This window comes from Callorhinchus milii, unplaced genomic scaffold (genome assembly GCF_018977255.1).
Source record: "Callorhinchus milii isolate IMCB2004 unplaced genomic scaffold, IMCB_Cmil_1.0 Scaffold59, whole genome shotgun sequence".
Taxonomy (NCBI): Eukaryota; Metazoa; Chordata; class Chondrichthyes; order Chimaeriformes; family Callorhinchidae; genus Callorhinchus; species Callorhinchus milii.
The window spans coordinates 275,362-294,310 of NW_024704800.1; the positions used below are offsets into that span (position 1 = coordinate 275,362).

Here is an 18,949-nt window from a genome sequence, read left to right on the forward strand (position 1 = left end):
TCCTCGCTCCCTCCCTTCCCTCCCCTCACCCTGACCATTTCCCCCCTGCTCGGGTCATGACCCAACTGTGCAGCGCCTTGGGACGTCCTCCTGACGTGAAAGGCGCTCTATAAATGGAATCTTGTTGTTGTTGTTGTTGTTTGCGCCAGTTCAGCTCCAAAGAGACCCCGCTTACCTCCCCCTCCCCCTCCCTGAAAATAGCACCATACGTGCATTTTTAATACGGCTCGGGATTATTATGAGTATGGAGAATGTGTGAATACTCTTCACAGGATCACAGGCGTGTTTGGAAGCTTTCTCAAGGGAATTTGGGAATCCCCACAGCTGGGATGAATAATGAATGTACTTCACTTGAATGTACTGTCTTGTGCCAGGACTTTCCATTCACAAATGTATCAACAAGCATGGATGCCAGCATGGGTGAATAAGCGGAGTCTCATTCGACCTGAACCGGCCCCACGGTGACATGTTTGCCCACGGAATGTGGGGATTGAGCCCCCCCTCTGTGACCATCTTTAGCCCCGGTTCCTGAGCCAGGAGGGGCCGCAGGGTCCCAGAGCACTCACTGCTGATGGCAGCCCAGCCCGGCCCGGCTCATGGGCAGGACCTGGAAGGGCCGACCAGTCACTGGGGACAGGGAATCCTCCCCCTCAGCTCCTGGTAACCCCACAGCCAAAGCCCCAACTAACTAACTAAACTAACTAACTAACTAACTAACTAATGGGGAGGGGGGTCCGAGCTGTACACGGTGTAAGGTGAGCAACTTTACAGTGTGTTCTGTGAAGTACTTTAAGATGTCTCAACGACATGATAAGGCGCTCTATGAAATGCAAGGATTGTTATTATCTATAATAATACTAATACGGTCACCCTAGGTTTCACAGCACATACGCACAAAATACACAGTCACTACACTTTACAGTACATTCTGCGAAGCACTTTGAGACATCTCGAAGATGTGATTATTGTTATTGTAACAAAAACAAGTCCAATTGGGCATAAAAACAGCCCAACCCTCTGGCAATACAATACAGCTCAGGAGCGAGGTGTGTTTGTGTGGAAAGGGCGCGCAACTCGCTCCATCACGTGGTTGATTTTTGTGAATGGGAATGGTTGGCGTTTGGTGCGCTTGCGTACTCCGTGCCACTTCGGTGGATCGAGTGTGGGGATGCCTTGGCGTGCCGTGCGTGATGACGCAGTGCGTGTAGCTGCCTGCCTGCCTGCTGAGGGCCAACCGGCGTGGGCGGCGTGAGTTGCCCGCCGCAGCTTGGCTTGCGTAGTGACGCAGTGCGTGCCAGCCCGTTGTGCGCGGTGACGCAGGCGCGTGATGACGCAGGTGCCTGGCTGCCTCTGGAGGTCGGGGGCAAATGGCCGCTGCCGCCGCCGAGCTGTGCTCCGTCTCGGTCGCGGCCTGCCTGCTGCTGGCCTGCGGCTACGTGGGCAGCCTGTACGTATGGAGGAGCCCTTTGCCCAGGTAAGGGGGTGGGTGAGTGTGTGGGGGGTGTTGTCGCCATGGTGACACAGCGGCGGAGGGGGGGGAGGGGTCGCCATGGTGACACAGTGGGGGTGGGGAAAGGGGAGGGATCGCCATGGTGACACGAGAGGGGGCGGGGGGGGGGGGTCGCCAGGGGGCGGGGTCTCCATTGTGACAGGGGGCGGGGCTAGTTGCCCCTGGCAACTCCAGAGTAAAGCTCAGCATCAGCAGCATCACCGTCACAGGGCGCGCCGTCGAGTGTAGTGACTGTGCGTGTGTCCCGGGGGCCGATCGCGTCCGGCGACGCCCCCACAAACAGCCGGGGGTTGAAGCCCCCGAATTATTATTATTGTTTTGAAGGGATTATTGTTATTACACGGAGTCCTGTGGCTCAGGGGTCGGAGCGCTCGCCTGGCAAGCGAGAGACCGGGGTTCAGCCCCAGCCCGGGGGAAGCCTCGGGCAAGTCTCCGTCCTCCACACGCGGCTGATAACAACCCCTCCAAAACAAACAATCACAACAAATTGGTCATTTTCAACCCGCGGCTGTCTGTGGGTCAGACGCCGCTGTGCGCAATTGGCTGCTGCGTTTCGCCCACAAATATACGGTCAATTCACTTCACAGTCTATCCTGCGAAGCACTTTGAGACGTCGAGAAGACGTGAAAAACGCTATGTCAAATGCAACGATTATTATTATGTTACCCCCGGAAAGTGATCCCCCAATCGACTAACAAGCGGATTCCTACTGACTGCCAGAGACACAGGCGTGTTTGTGTGTCTGTGTGTGCGTGTCAGTCTATGTGTAAAGGGGACTAAACAGAGGTGCTGGGACAAAATATACAGTCACTCCACTTGACAGTGTATCCTGTGAAGCGCTTTGAGACGTCTCAAAGATGTGATAAGGCCCTGTATCAAATGCAAGGATGATTATTATTATTAATCTGTCCCCCAAGCCCCACCGTGCCGTGAAGGCGAGCGTGTCGGAGTGGGAGGGAGGGGCTCACCTTACCATTGTACGGAGCAGTCAACATTCCTCAATCTGGGCTTCTCTCCATGTGCTGTCAGGAGGTCGCTGTTCCAGGGTAACATTACAAGGATGCTTGCAGACTTTCGAAGCAAGACTTTTTGTGTGGAACCTGATCCTCCCCTTCCTATCCCACACAGTGCCCCCAACTTCACCCCCCTCCCCCCCACACCCTGGGGCACCGAGACGCTGGGGGAGGCAGGAGAAGGGGGTGGGGAGTGGGAAGGAGGGAATTTCCAATCTAAATCAAAGCAGCGTGTTGTTTTTGTTGGTTACAGTCATGTCCGTGATAGGATTTTTTTTCTCCCTCATATCCGCACCACAACCGGCACCGCCTTCCATCACCTCCGAAACATTGCCAGAGACTACGGCACTACCTCACCCCTCACGCGGCTGAAACTCTGGTCCACACCTTTATCACCTCAAGGCCGGACTATGGGAACTCTCTCCTCGTCGGCCTTCCCGGCCCTCCCTCCACACTGCAGGTCATTCAGAACTCTGCAGCTCGTGTACTGTCCCACACCAGACACCGCGACCACATCACTCCCACCCTCACCCTCACCCTCACTCCCACCCTCACCCTCACCCTCGCCCTCACTCCCACCCTCACCCTCGCCCTCGCCCTCACTCCCACCCTCACCCTCGCCCTCACCCTCGCCCTCACTCCCACCCTCACCCTCGCCCTCACCCTCGCTCCCCTCCACTGGCTCCCCATCCCCCAGAGCATCGAATTCAAGATCCTCATCCTCACCTACAAGGCCATTCCCGGCCTCGCTCCCTCCTCCCTCTCTGACCTACTATCCCCCCACGTACCCTCCGTCCCTCTGGCTCCGGTCGGCCCCCCATCCCCCGCCCCAAACGCCCGACCATCAGTGGCCTTCAGCCTCTCAGCCCCGAGGCTCTGGAACTCCATCCCCAGTGCCTTCGCCGCTTCCTCCCTTTCCTCCTTCAGGGCCGGTCTCAAGACCTTTCTCTTCGACCTTCAGCCTTCAGCTCCGCTCTCGCCTCTCTACCCCCTCCTCGCTCCCTCCCTTCCTTCCCCTCACCATTTCCCCCCTCCTCACTCCCTCCCTTCCCTCCCCTCACCCTGACCATTCCCCCCCTCCTCACTCCCTCCCTTCCCTCCCCTCACCCTGACCATTTCCCCCCTCCTCACTCCCTCCCTTGCCTCCCCTCACCCTGACCATTTCCCCCCTCCTCGCTCCCTCCCTTCCCTCCCCTCCCCCTGACCATTTCCCCCCACTGATCGGGTCCTGACCCAACTGTCCAGTGCTTTGGGACGTCCTCCCGACGTGAAAGGCGCTCTGTAAATGGAATCTTGTTGTTGTTTCGCCCTGACCTGACCCGCCCAGGAATTGAATCTGGATCCTCTGGCTCGCACGGAGAGTGCTCTAACCCCTAAGTTACAGGATATTAATAACAATTCTTGCATTTGATGCAGCGCTTTATCACATCTTAGATATGTCTCCACGCGCTTCATGGGATACACTGTAAAGTGTAGTGACTGTGAGTTTTGCAGGCTAAACCCGGCAGCCAGTTGCGCACAGCAGTACCCCACAAACAGGATTTCACCGCCAAGTGTAGTGACTGTGTGTTATGCAGCAGCTGATTTGCACACAGCAAAGTTTCCCCCACTTACAGCCGAGAAGCGTTTTTTTGATTTTTGAATGTAGTGACTGTGTATCAAGCGTTCTGGGACGCTGCCCTGCGTGAAGGGCAGTATGTAAATCCAAGTTATTCTTGTTGTTGTATATTTTGTGGGTGAAAAGTGGCAGCCGGTTTGCCCACAGCGATGTCCCACAAACAGCCATGGAGTGAGCGACCAATGTTATTCGAGGGATTGTCGTCCAGGACGCCAGGAGAGAGAGAGAAACTTCTTCTCTTTTCGAATAGCGCCGTGGGAAATCTTTAACGTCCACCTGAACGGGGCTCGGACAGGGAGTGAGTGAGGTTTAACGTCTCATCTCCGACAATGCAACTCCCCCCCCACCCCACCAGCGCTGCATTGGAGTGTCAGCTTAGACTGTGATTCCAAGACCTGACGTGGGGGCTTGAACTCACAACCCTTCTGACTCAGAGACGAGAGCGCTGCCCTCTCTGCTCCGGCTCACAACGCGAGCCTGTGAACCCAGGCAGCCCCCACCTCCCACCCCGTCCTCCTCTGCTAACCTGCACTCTTCCCATTTATGTGTGAGAATCACATCACACAGTCTTAAAGTGACACTCGAATGCAACACCTGGGGAGTGTGTTCCATTGTTGAAGGCGCCGTCCCTCGGATGAGATGTTCAGGCAGACATTAAAGACAAGACTTGATAAAGCGCTGCATCAAATACAAGAATAATTATTATTATCATCATCCTGTAGCTCAGTGGTTAGAGCACTCGCTTTGCAAGTGAGAGACCTGAGTTCAATTCCAGGCAGAGGGCGAAACCTCGGGCAAGTTTCCTTACTCCACACAGAGCCTAATAATAATCCTCCAAAACCCAAAACAATAATAAATTGGTCATTTTCAATCCACGACTGTTTGTGGGACATTGCTGTGCGCAATTGGCTGCCGCGTTCGCCCACAAATATACAGTCAATTCACTTTACAGTGTGTTCTGTGAAGCGCTTTGGGACGTCCTCTCCCGACGTGAAAAGCGCTATATCAAATGCAAGGATTATTATTATTATATTATCAATTATTAGAGCTTAGTGGCGAGAGCACTCGCTTTAGAAGCGAGAGACCTGGGTTCATTTCCCGGCAGAGGGCGAAACCTTGGGCAAGTTTCCTTACTCCACACAGAGCCTAATAATAATTCCCTCAAAAAACAATAATAAATTGGTCATTTTCAATCCACGACTGTTTGTGGGACATTGCTGTGCGCAATTGGCTGCCGCGTTCGCCCACAAATATACAGTCAATTTACTTTACAGTCTATTCTGTGAAGCGCTTTGAGACGTCGAGAAGACGTGAAAAGCGCTATATCAAATGCAAGGATTATTATTATTTTTATTATTATTATTATCAGTCTGGCAGTCATGCTTTCATCCACTATGCTGCAAACCTCAGTCACTCCCTCCCTGTAACCCTCTGCCTCGCTCACCCACTCCTGCTCCATCTTCAGGTCGCACCTAAAGTCCTTCCTCTTTGACCGTGGCTACAGTCGCCTCCCCTCTCTGTCCTCAGCACGGCGTCCGTCCCTGCCACTGGTGAGTGCTCTGAGACCCTGCGTGATGGGTGCTGTTGTCTGTCGTAATTCTGGGCATTTTACTCTAATTCCAGTTAATACAAGTGAAAGCTTGCAAAATGTGTCCCGCCTTTCTCAGGCAAGTCTGGGCTTTCAAAAACCTCCTTTCTTCTCCCCCTCCCCCCCCCACCCTCCACCCCCCTCCACCCTCCATGTCAGAGCTTTCAGCAACCCCCCAAACCAGTTTGCTTGTCTTCAAAAACCCTCTTAAAATCCTATGACTTTGACAACACTTGCAATCCCCCGCTTTCCCTTCTGCTTGCCAAGTGGAGTTCCGTGGCCTATAGGTTAGGCCGTCTGTGGCACATTGTGGGACACTGCTGTGTGCAGTTGGCTGCCGAAAATATAATAGCAATAATAATCCCTGCGTTTCACCCAGCGGCTTATCGTGTCTTTGAGACGTCTTAAAGCGCTTCACAGGATACACTGTCAAGTGAATTCACTGTATATTTTGTGCGTGAAACACGGCAGCCAATTGCGCTCAGCGACGTCCCACAAACAGTCGTGGATTGAAGTGATCAATTTGTTATTGTTTTTTTTTCTTGAGGGATTATTATCAGGCGTGTGGAGTAAGGAAACTTGCCCAAGGTTTCGCCCCCTCTGCTGGGAATCGAACCCAGGTCTCTTGCTAGAGAGGCGAGTGTTCTAACCACTGAGCTACAGGACTCCAAATACAAGGATTATTATTATTACAAATCACTCGCCTTGCAAGCGAGAGGACCCAGGTTCCATTACTAGGTTTTAGGCAAATTTCCTTGCTCCACACGCCTCTGTTTACCTGCAATAAGTAGGAACCCTGTTGTTCCATGACTGTTTGTGGGACGCTGCTGTGCGCAATTGGCTGCTGCGTTTTGCCCACAAAATACACATTCCCTACACTTCACAGAACAATCTGTGAACTCTTTAAGACGTCTCGACGACTTGACAAGGAGCTATATCAAATGCAAGGATTATTATTACTGCTATAAAGCATTTCATCCCTACGTCTAAGCTGCTGCCTATTGTAAGACCAGGTTATTTACGGTGTGGGTTACTTAACAGCTCTTTGCGGTTACTCTAGATGGGCTGGCAGAATATTTTTGATTTAAAGGAGATTTTAATTGCAATGACTAAAGCTGTCGTGGTCTACAACTTCAGCCCTGCCTGACACAGCCACAGTGCAATGTGTTTTGAATCCCAGTGGGGTTTATGTGCTTAATGTAGGGAAAGTGTATATATTTGATCTCTTTCTCCCTCCCCCACTCACTCTCCCTCCCTCTCTTCCTGTCCCTCCCTCTCCCACCTCTTCCCCCTCCCTCAACCACCTCTCTCCTCCCTCTCTCCTTCCCTCGCTATCTCTCTCCCTCTTTCACTAAGGTCAGCGTTTTCAAATTAAGAACTTGAATTTCCTCCACAGCCTCAGCAAACAGACGGAGAGGCACTGCGCCACAGCTCTGCCTTTATACAATAAAAGAAATCCTTGCATTTGATACAGAACCTTATCATGTCGTCGAGACGTCTCAAAGCACTTCACAGGATTTATTGTAAAGTGGGCGAAGCGTGGCAGCCAATTGCGCACAACAGTGTCCACAAACAGTCATGGATTGAGTGACTGAATTTTTTTTAAGGGATCAGAGGGATGAAATGCATGATTTAGATAGTGCCAAGCGGTAACGATAATTATAATCCTTGCATTTGATAATGACATCTTTGAAGCGGCTCAAAGCGCTTCACAGGATCTATTGTAAAGTAAATTCACTATGTTTGTGGGCGAAACGCCTGCAGCCAATTGTGCACAGCAGAGTCCCCACAAACAGTCATGGATTGAGCGACCACATTTTGAAGGGATTATTACACCTGGAAAGCAATCCGCCATTCGACTAACAACCGGGTTCCTAGTTACTGCTGGTAAACAGGCGCGTGTGTGTGTGTGTGAAGAAAACTTGCCTAAGGTTTCGCACGGGAATCGAACACGGGTCCTCTCGCTTGCGAGGCGAGTGCTCTAACCACTGAGCTACGGGACTTCTGTTTGTTGGTAAATCCCGGAGCTAAATAACCACTTAGCTATGAGACCCACGATATCCTCCAGTCCATCTTGTGTATCTCTCTGTGTTCCAGGGACCATCCGACAGTCATCAAAAGGCGGTTCACCAGCGTCCTCATAGTCTCAGCACTTTCCCCTTTAGGCCTCTGGATATGGCGGGAATATACAGGTAACAAGGTATGCTCGCACACTCCGGCCTCCTGCTGGTCCCTCGGCCCCTCCACTCCACCATCGGTGGCCGCACTTTCAGCCACTGCACCCCGAAACTCTGTCACTCTTCCCTCTGTCCCTCCCTTCGCCTCGCCCTCACCCTCCTTCCCCATCTTCAGGTCGTGCCTGAAGACCTTCCAGTTCGACCAGTGCTTACGGTCACTCCTCCCCCCACCTCCTCCCACCACCTCCGGCTCGGAGTTGTGCTCCGCCACTGTCAAGCGCTCTGGGACGCTACTTACCGCGAGGTAAACAGAGGTGTGCGTGTATATGTGTGTGGGGGTGGGTGTGGGGGTTAAGGAAACTTGCCTAAGGTTTCGCCCTGACCTGACCCGCCCGGGAATCAAACCCGGGTCCCTCTGGCTTGCGAGAGGAGGGGTCTAACCCCTGAGCTACAGGGGCTGTGGCTTACGAGGCGAGGGGTCTAACCCCTGAGCTACAGGGGCACCATCTCCAACCTCCCCTTCCTGTCCAAGGTCCTTGAAAGAGTCGTCGCCTCCCAGCTGCGCTCTTTCCTCTCCATCCATTCATTATTCAAACCCCTTCAGTCGGGTTTCCGTGCTGCCCATAGCACAGAAACTGCCCTCTGGTCAAGGTCACCAATGACATCCTGACCATCTGTGACCAGGGCTCCCTCTGCCTCCTCGTCCTCCTCGACATATCGGCAGCATTCGATACGGTTGACCACTCTATCCTCCTCCACCACATGTCCTCCACCTCAACCTTCAAGGCCCTGTCCTTGAGTGGTTTAGGTCGTACCTCTCCCACCGTCTTCATTTTGTCTCTGCAAATGGCTTTTCCTCCACCCCCCGCACTGTTTTGTGTGGTGTCCCTCAGGGCTCTGTCCTCGGTCCCCTCCTCTTCACCCTCTATATGCTCCCACTGTGGTGACATCATCCGCAGACATGGGGTTCACTCCCACATGTATGCGGATGACACCCAACTCTACCTTTCCTCCTCTACTCTCAACTCCACGACCCCGATGTCCTGACAGCTGTCTGTCCGACATCGAGTCCTGGACGAGAGACAACTTTCTTCAGCTCAACGTCCGCAAAACTGAGGCCCTCCTGATTGGCTCACGTCAGCGCCTCCGCACCTCAGGCACTGACACCATCAGCTCCGCACTCTCCACCTCTCAAAGCCATCAGGAACCTCGGGGTTCGACCCTGAGCTGTCCTTTCTTCCCCACATCTGCGCCACAACCGGCACCGCCTTCCATCACCTCCGAAACATTGCCAGACTACGGCACTACCTCACCCCTCACGCGGCTGAAACTCTGGTCCACACCTTTATCACCTCAAGGCCGGACTATGGGAACTCTCTCCTCGTCGGCCTTCCCGGCCCTCCCTCCACACTGCAGGTCATCCAGAACTCTGCAGCTCGTGTACTGTCCCACACCAGACACCGCGATCACATCACTCCCACCCTCACCCTCGCCCTCACTCCCACCCTCACCCTCGCCCTCACCCTCACTCCCACCCTCACCCTCACCCTCGCCCTCGCTCCCCTCCACTGGCTCCCCATCCCCCAGAGGATCGAATTCAATATCCTCACCTACAGGGCCATTCCCGGCCTCGCTCCCTCCTACCTCTCTGACCTACTATCCCCCTACTTACCTGCCCGTACCCTCCGTCCCTCTGGCTCCGGTCTGCTCCACGTCCCCCGCCCCAACCGCCCTACCATCGGTGACCGGGCCTTCAGCCTCTCAGCCCCGAGGCTCTGGAACTCCATCCCCAGTGCCTTCGCCGCTTCCTCCCTTTCCTCCTTCAAGGCCGGTCTCAAGACCTTTCTCTTCGACCGCGCCTTCAGCTCCGCTCTCGCCTCTCTACCACCTCCTCGCTCCCTCCCTTCCCTCCCCTCACCCTGACCATTTCCCCCCTCCTCGCATCCTCCCTTCCCTCCCCTCACCCTTTGCCCCCTCCTCGCTCCCTCCCCCTGACCATTTCCCCCCTCTTCGCTCCCTCCCTTCCCCCCCCTCACCCTGACCATTTCCCCCAATGCTCGGGTCCCGACCCAACTGTCCAGCGCCTTGAGACGTCCTCCCGACGTGAAAGGTGCTCTATAAATGAAATCTTGTTGTTGTATCTTGTTGTGGCTTGCGAGGTGAGGGGTCTAACCCCTGAGCTACAGGGGCTGTGGGGTGCGAGGTGAGGGGTCTAACCCCTGAGCTACAGGGGCTGTGGGGTGTGAGGGGAGGGGTCTAACCCTGAGCTACAGGGGCTGTGGGTGCGAGGTGAGGGGTCTAACCCCTGAGCTACAGGGGCTGTGGGGTGCGAGGGGAGGGGTCTAACCCCTGAGCTACAGGGGCTGTGGGGTGCGAGGGGAGGGGTCTAACCCCTGAGCTACAGGGGCTGTGGGGTGCGAGGTGAGGGGTCTAACCCCTGAGCTACAGGGGCTGTGGGGTGCGAGGGGGGGGTCTAACCCCTGAGCTACAGGGGCTGTGGGGTGCGAGGGGAGGGGTCTAACCCCTGAGCTACAGGGGCTGTGGGGTGCGAGGGGAGGGGTCTAACCCCTGAGCTACAGGGACTCGGCGAGTCTGGTTCTGACTTCCTGCGTGTTTTGATCAGACAGGTCCCTCGCTGCTATCACTGATGGGGTTCCGCTTGGAGGGGGCTTTGGCTGCTGCCTCTCTACCGCTCCTGCTGACGATGGTGAGTGAGCTGGACTTTAGCGCTGTGACTGGGACTGGGACAGGACGGGGCTAGGTTTCACTGTGACGTTTAAGTCATTGAAACACAGGTGCTGTGGCATGCAATCTTCATTCAGGTGCTATCGGAAAACTTCCGAGCTGAACATCAGTCAGTTGCAGGCAGGGGTGGGATCTTGCTGTGCACTGGATCTTGTTGAGGTTTCCTGCAAAATACAGGCACAAAAGGCAGCAAATCTCTGTCTTGAGACATTTCGTTGAACGATGTAAAGTCGCGAGGTTTTCCCTTGTTTGAATCTTGTGGTAATTCCTGCTATAACGTGGCTGGGATTCAGGGTGAGAGTGGACAGAACTTCTATCAGCCACTGGTGGGCACCCCATGTTGTTATAATACAACAACAACAAGATTCCATTTATTGAGCGCCTTTCATGTCGGGAGGACGTCCCAATAATTAATTGACAGATTAATAATAATAATAATAATCCTAGTATTTGACACAGCGCCTTATCACGTTTTCGAGACGTCTCAAAGCGCTTCACAGGACACACTGTCAAGTGAATTGACTGTATATTTTGTGGGCGAAACGCGGCAGCCAATTGCGCACAGCAGCGTCCCCACAAACAGTCGTGGACTGAGTGATCTCCAAGTGCTTCACGGAATATACTGTAAAGTGTAGTGACTGTGTGTTTTGTGACTGAAACTGAATGTCCCACAAACAGCCGTGGAGTGAGCAATCAATTTGATTTGGGGTGTTTGTCGGCCAGAACACTGTGAGACAGAGAGAGGGGGAGAAACCCCCTTCTCTTTTCCAACAGCCCTGCGGGAGATCTTTAACATCCGCCTGAACAGGCAGATGGGGAGCGAGTGAGGTTTAATGTCTCAGATTTAAAGGCGGCGCCTCCGACAATTCAGCGCCTTCTCTCTCTCTCTCTCCTTAACCCCCAGCACTGGGCTGGAGCTTCAGCTTAGACTGTGTGATTCCAGGTCCCGACTTGTGGCAGCTTGAACCCACAACCTTCTGACTCCGAGACGAGAGAGAGAGAGACCGAGCCAGGCTGATAGTTGTTAATCTTTGTTTGCTGTTCCACAGGTGTTGTTCTTTGGCCCACTCATTCAGCTGTGTATGGATCTTCCGTGGGGCTTTGTGGACGGGGTGAAGGTTCTTATTGGTGAGTACGTAAGGGCAAGCTCCTCCTGACGGTGTTTTGTTCAGTGATCCACACCCTCCACATCAAACGTTTGAGATGTCCTCCAACGTGAGAGCTGTTGTGGACCGGGGTTCTATTCCCGGGCAGGTCAGGGCGCAAACTTAGGCAAGTTTCCTTACTACACGCGCACACACGCGCCTCTGTTTAACCAGCAGTTAGTCGGAACCCAATTGTTAGTTTTCCAGGGTAATAATCCCTCCTCCCACAAATAATAATAATAATAAAATGGTCACTCAACCCATGACTTTGTGGGGACGTCGCCGGGTGCAATTGGCTGCCGCGTTTCGCCTGCAAAACATATAGTCACTACAGTTTACAGTGTATCCCGCGAAGCGCTTTGAGCCGTCTTGACGACGTGATAAGGCGCCGGATCAAATGCAAGGATTATTATTATGATTATAATCGGTCGAACCTCCCAAAGCTTTTGCTGTTGCCCTCTGTAACTCCATCCATTGGCGTCTGATTAATGACCTGAACACAGTCAGTCTGTGGGCAAGTAACATCGACTCAACAACAACAACACATGACATTTACACGGAGCTTTTCACATCGGGAGCACGTCCGCAGGCGCTGGACAGTCAGGGGTTTGGACCCGAGCTGGGGGTTGGGCTCAGGAGGGGTGGAGGACAGGGACGGTGGGGGTAGGAGGGTGTCAGGAGGCGCGGTTGGTCGCAGAGGAGGGAGGGAGGGAGGGACTGTGGGATGGAGTTCCAGAGGATGGGGGCAGAGAGGCTGAAGGTTGATGGGGTCGGGCAACCTCCTGTACTTGAGGTTAATGTGTTGCCCCCCGGTGCAGACGTGCGGTTCTGGGTGCAGTGTGTGACGGACATGCGGTGGCTGAGGAACCAGGTGGTGGCGCCGTTGACAGAGGAGCTGGTCTTCCGAGCCTGTATGCTGCCCATGCTGGTGCCCTGCACCGGCCTCAACCGGGCCATCTTCACCTGCCCGCTCTTCTTTGGCGTCGGTGAGTAGATGTGAGTCCTCCCACCCCTCCCTGTGACTCCTCCCACCCCTCCCTGTGACTCCTCCCACCCTCCCTGTGACTCCTCCCACCCTCCCTGTGACTCCTCCCACCCTCCCTGTGACTCCTCCCACCCTCTCTGTGGCTCCTCCCACACTCCCCGTGACTCCTCCCACCCCTCCCTGTGACTCCTCCCACCCCTCCCCGTGACTCCTCCCACCCTCCATGTGACTCCTCCCACCACTCCCCGTGACTCCTCCCAACCCACCCCCTGACTCCTCCCACCCTCCCCGTGACTCCTCCCACCCCTCCCCATGACTCCTCCCACCCCTCCCCGTAACTCCTCCCACCCCACCCCGTGACTCCTCCCACCCTCCCTGTGACTCCTCCCACCACTCCCTGTGACTCCTCCCAACCCTCCCCCTGACTCCTCCCACCCTCCCCGTGACTCCTCCCACCCCTCCCCATGACTCCTCCCACCCCTCCCTGTGACCCCTCCCACCCCTCCCCGTAACTCCTCCCACCCCTCCCGTGACTCCTCCCACCCTCCTGATCCCATCAGTGTGTGTATTGCACCATCGATGGTCGGGCCTTCAGCCTCTCTGCCCCCACCCTTTGGAACTCCATCCCACAGTCCCTCCAACTCACCCCCTCCCTCCCTCCCTCTCTCCCTCCCTTCCTTCAAGACCCTCCTCTTTGATCGCGCCTTCATTCCCCCTCCTGCCCACACCCTCCACCCCCTCCTGATCCCAACCCCCAGCTCGGGTCCAAACCCCTGACTGTCCAGCGCTGGGCACGTCCTCCTGACGTGAGAGACGCCGTACAAGTGTCATGTGTTGTTGTTGTTGTTGAATGGGTCTTTGTGAGCGAGCGGCCGTGCCTTCGACCACCTGGCCCCGAAACTCTCGTCAGTCTCTCCCTCAATCCCTCTTCCTCGCTCCCACCTTCCCCATCTTCAGGTCACACCTGAAGACCTTCCTCTTTGACCAGTGCTTACGGTCACCTCCCCCCGGCCCAGCGTCGTGTCTGCCACTGTCAAGCGCTCTGGGAGGGGCGACCCTGTGTACACGCAAGTTGTTGTTGTTGTCTTGTGGGCACTGACACCTTCTCTGTCTCATTCTTGTCGCAGCTCATTTCCACCACGTCATTGAGCTGCTCAAATTCAGGCAAGGGACGGTCTCTGGAATCTTTCTATCTGCAGGTACAAGCCACGTGGCCGACAGCCACCAATACAGTAAGGTGTCTGACAGCACGGGATTACTGCGGTCAGACTGGCTCAGTGCGGCTCTCTCACAATCTAACAATCAAATGCTGTATCAAATGCATGGATTATTATTATTGTTTATATTATAGAAAATAAGTGCCAGTTTCTGTTGTATGATTATTAATATTAATAACAGGTACAGTCGGATTGATGCAGGTTATTTCCCTTCTCTTCCCAGTTTTCCAGTTCTCCTACACTGCCGTGTTTGGGGCCTACACAGCATTCATTTTCATCCGGACAGGTCAGCTCTTTCACATTCTCTTCCTCTGGCCTCTCCTGTCTCCTCACATCCTCGTGAAACCCTGTAGCTCAGGGGTTACACCCCTCGCCTCGCAAGCGAGAGGATCCGGGTTCGATTCACAGGCAGGTCAAGGCGAAATGTTAGCCAAGTTTGTTTACTCCACACAGACACACACACAGACAGACACACACACACACAGACACACACACACACACAGACAGACACTCACACACAGACACACACAGACACACACACACAGACACACACACACACAGACAGACACTCACACACAGACACACACACAGACAGACACACACACACACACACACACACACACACACAGACACTCACACACACACACACACACAGATAGACACTCACACACAGACACACACACAGAGACGCACACACACTCACACACAGACACACAGAGACACACAGACACACACACACAGACAGACAGACTCTCACACAGACAGACACACAAACACACACAGACACTCACACACAGACACACACACACACACACAGATAGACACTCACACACAGACACACACACACACACACACACACACACACACAGACACTCACACACAGTCATACACACAGAGACACACAGACACACACACACACACACACTCACACACAGTCATACACACAGAGACACACAGACACACACACACACACACACAGACAGACAGACTCTCACACACAGACACGCCTGTGTTCCTCAGCAGTCAGTAGCTTGTTAGTCGATTGGAGGATCGCTTTCTGGGGGTAATAATCCCTTCCAAAAAAATTATTTAAAAAAATAATAATTTGGTCATTGAATCCACGGCTGTTTGTGGGGATGTCGTTGGGCGCAATCGGCTGCCGCATTTCGCCCACAAAACACACACAGTCGTCACTACACTTTACAGTATAATAATAATAAACCCTGCATTTAATACAGGTACTTATCACAATGTCGAGACGTCTCAAAGCGCTTCACAGGATACACTGTAAAGTGAAGTGATTAATTTTTGGACAGAATTGTGTTCTGTAATGCACTTTGAGACGTCTGAACAACGTGATAAGCTGTGATATCAAATGCAAAGATTATTATTTTATTGCTATGCTCAAACGGGAGAGATGATTCTGTTGATAAATTCTGTTCCTCGCTCACTCTCCTATTGCAGGTCACCTGATCGGGCCGGTTCTCTGCCACTCCTTCTGTAACTACATGGGATTCCCAGCCATCGGAGCTGCTTTCGATCACCCCCAGAAGCTCACCATCCTGCTCTTCTACCTGCTCGGAGTCTCCCTCTTCTTCCTGCTCCTCTTCCCCATGACCGATCCCGTCTTCTTCGGGGAACTTCCCGTCTGCCAGCTCACCAAACCAGACACCGGGCTGTCCATCTGCACCTGATGTCAGCCTCCCTCCCTCCCTCCCTCGTTCTCTCTCTCTCCCTCCCTCCCTCCCTCCTCACCCTTGTTCTCTCTCTCCCGCCCTCTCTTCCCTCATTCTGTCTCCCTCCTCTCCCCACCCTCGTTCTCTCTCCTCATCCTCTCTCTCTCCCTCCACTCCTCACCACTCTTGTTCTCTCTCTCTCTCCCACCCTTGTTTTCTCCCTCTCCCCGCTCTCCACCCTCATTCTCTATCTCCTTCCCCTCTTTCTCCTTGTTCTCTCCTCTTCCCTCCTCATTCCCTCTCCCCACCTTTCCCTCTCTCGTTCTCTCTCCCTCCTCCTCACCCTCGGTCTCTCTTTCCCCTCCCTCCTCACCCTCGTTCTCGCTCTCTCCCTCTGCCCACTCCTCGTCCCCCCTTCCCAATCATCCCCATCCCACATTGCACTGCCAGTGACATTGATTTTTTTTGGAATATCAGGGAATCCGGGAACCAGGAATTGTCTCAGGAATTGGGGGCAGATGAGATGGTGTGAGAATTGAGTAATGAGTCTTAAAACTGGGAATTCTCTCATTCAAACCCCACCAGTTGGCATTGCTGTGTGCAAATTGGCTGCTGCATTTGCCTACAGAATACACAGTCACTCCACTTTGCAGTGCATCCTGTGAAGGTGCCATTCAGACGTCAAAGGCCCCGCTGATTCAAATGTCAGGAGTTATAATTATTCTTATTTATTTTAACATAACATGTCAGAGCAGGAGTAGGCCATTCGGGCCTTCGAGCCTCTGCCCCGCCATTCAATCACGGCTGATCTTCTAATCTAACTCCAGCTAATAACCTGACCCGGCCTTACCCCCATATCCCCCCTCCCCCCCCCCCTCCCCGGCCTTACCCCCATATCCCTTAATCCCTTTTGCAATAAGAAATCTATCTCTCAGTCTTGAATATGTTCAAGGACTGAGCATCAACAGCCCTTTGCGGTAGTGAGTTCCATACATTCACCCCTTTGAGTGAAGAAGTTCATCCTCAACTCAGTGCGAAAGGGTTGGCCTCTGATTTTAAGGTTGTGACCCCTGGTTTTAGTTTCTCCAACCGGGGAAACAATCTCCCACTATCTACTCTATCATTGCCCTTTGATGATCTTATAGGTTTCTATAAGAGGCCCTCTAATTCTTCTATATTCCAGAGAATATAAGCCCTTGGAATTGTCTTTTGTCTTGGAATTGTGGAACGTTTTTGGATCAGGTGTGAATTTGGAGACCAGTTTCTGTCAAAGTCCTGTAGAAAAAATCGGCTTTCATGTTAAGACAGAATTTAAGAATTAGCTGTATTTTTAATTATAAATAATAATAATAATGATCCTGGCATTTGACACAGCGCCTTATCACATTGTTGAGACGTCTCAAGAGCTTCACAGAATACACTGTAAAGTGAATTGACTGTGTGTTTTGTGGGTGAAACGTGACAGTAAATTGTGCACAACAATTACTTAATTAATTATGATTAGGACCAAATGGTCTCACAAGCTAAAACTAGGAGGGATTTGGGGGCTTCTGTGTACGTGTGTGTGTGTGTGTGTGTGTGTGTGTGAGAGGGGGTGGTGGGAGGGGGGGCTACCAGAGGCTTTGTACAGAATCTTCTCAGGATAAGGGACATCTGAGAATGCAGAGAGGTCACTGTACAGTTGCTTGCTCTGGTATTGGGAAGCTGAACCCATTTCACCCATCAGTGAGGACCCAAAATAATTCAAGTGTCTTAGCCTTAAGACCACTGTGTCAGTCTGGCTCAGTTGGTAATGCTCTTGTCTCTGAGTCGGAAGGTTGTGGGTTCAAGGCCCCCCAACACGTCGGGGATTGGAATCACAGCCTCAGCTGACGCTCTGGGGGGGTGTTGCTGCGTTGTCAGAGATGCCGTTCTTCAGATGAGATGTTAAACCAAAGCTCCCTCTGTCTGCCTTGTTCATAAAAGATCTCCCGCTGCGCTATGTGAAAAGAGAAGGGTCCCTCCCGCTGTCCTGCCCGACAATCCCCCAAATATGAAATTGGTCAGTCATTGCCCGGCTGTTTGCGGAGTGTGGCTGTGCGCAAATTGGCGGCCGCGTTTCGCCCACAAAACGCAGGCACTTTCCTGTGACTCCCTTCAGGACTCCCGTCCCAGTTGAGCTATAGGGGAGTTTCTTTACTCCCCACAGCGGTAAGTAGGAACCCGGTTGTTAGTCAATCGACGGATCGCTTTCCGGGGGTAATAGTCCTTCCCGCCAAAAATATGTGGTCACAAAAAATAGCAGTCAATCCCACTTGGTGAAGCGCTTTGAGGCGTCTCGACAACGTGTTAAGGCGCTATATCCAATGCAAGGATTATTATTATTAAATGTGTTGCAGTGGGCAAACCCACCATGGCACACGCCATTATTCCCGACAATTTAACGTCTCTGCAAACTGAAATTTGGATAACTGTTTTACTCCCTTGTCCATGGATTCCGTGACCTCTTGGACTCACCGGCCCTGGATCAGCAAAGCCGAGCAGGCGTTTATTCACAAAAGGGAGGAAGCTGTTTCGAGACATACGTTGCGCGTGTGAGCAATTCAGAGCTCCCTCCCTCCTTCCCTCCCTCCCTCCTCCCTCCCTCAATCCTCACCCATCCCCCAAACCTGCGTAAACGACTGCAGCACTAAGACAGTTGTCCTGTGGAGCAATACAGTAGGAACCCATGTTGACGGCCTTTCCTAATGGTGCTTTTGTTGGGTGTGTTATGGAGTTCAGGGGTTCCCGACGTTCATCAGTGAGCCATTTTACTCATTTTTACCGAGGATCCCACACCCCAGCGTGTCTGGGAAAAGGTGGGATGACTTCAAGAGAAAGTATTTTTTCTAACATTATACCGCGCAGATATTTGTAAATCGAGCACTATATTTTGTAACAGTGACTATTTTTCCTGATGAGAAATTGTATTCCGACAAAAACTGAGAGAAAGAAAAACACCAGAGATTTAAAACGAGTTTTACTTGAACAGAACGAAAACGACAATCTTGACAGATGTATAATGTATCGTATAAATGTATGATTTATATTAAAAGGATTATATTGGCGGGACTCGCTGACTGAGTGACACACGTATGATGCTTAACACTTTCGCCCACAAAATACACAGCCAATTCACTTGACAGTATACTCTGAAGCGCTTTTAGGCGTTTCAATGACATGATAAAGCGCTCCTGTTGTGAAAGGGACTATATAAATGCAAATTGTTACTTGTATTTCGACTCGTTCACTTGAGG

The 18,949-nt window shown here is 52.8% G+C and overlaps 1 protein-coding gene across 1 annotated transcript; it reads left to right on the plus strand.

Moving 5' to 3' along the window:
- The first annotated feature begins 1,352 nt into the window (after nt 1-1,352).
- On the plus strand, nt 1,353-15,692 carry rce1a (Ras converting CAAX endopeptidase 1a). Its single transcript, XM_042345542.1, has 8 exons — nt 1,353-1,474; nt 7,827-7,929; nt 10,530-10,613; nt 11,701-11,779; nt 12,615-12,782; nt 13,909-13,980; nt 14,222-14,284; nt 15,463-15,692. Exons 1-8 carry the CDS (start codon nt 1,368-1,370, stop codon nt 15,690-15,692), a joined length of 906 nt encoding a protein of 301 aa, XP_042201476.1. The 5' UTR covers nt 1,353-1,367.
- The last annotated feature ends 3,257 nt before the right edge of the window (nt 15,693-18,949 follow it).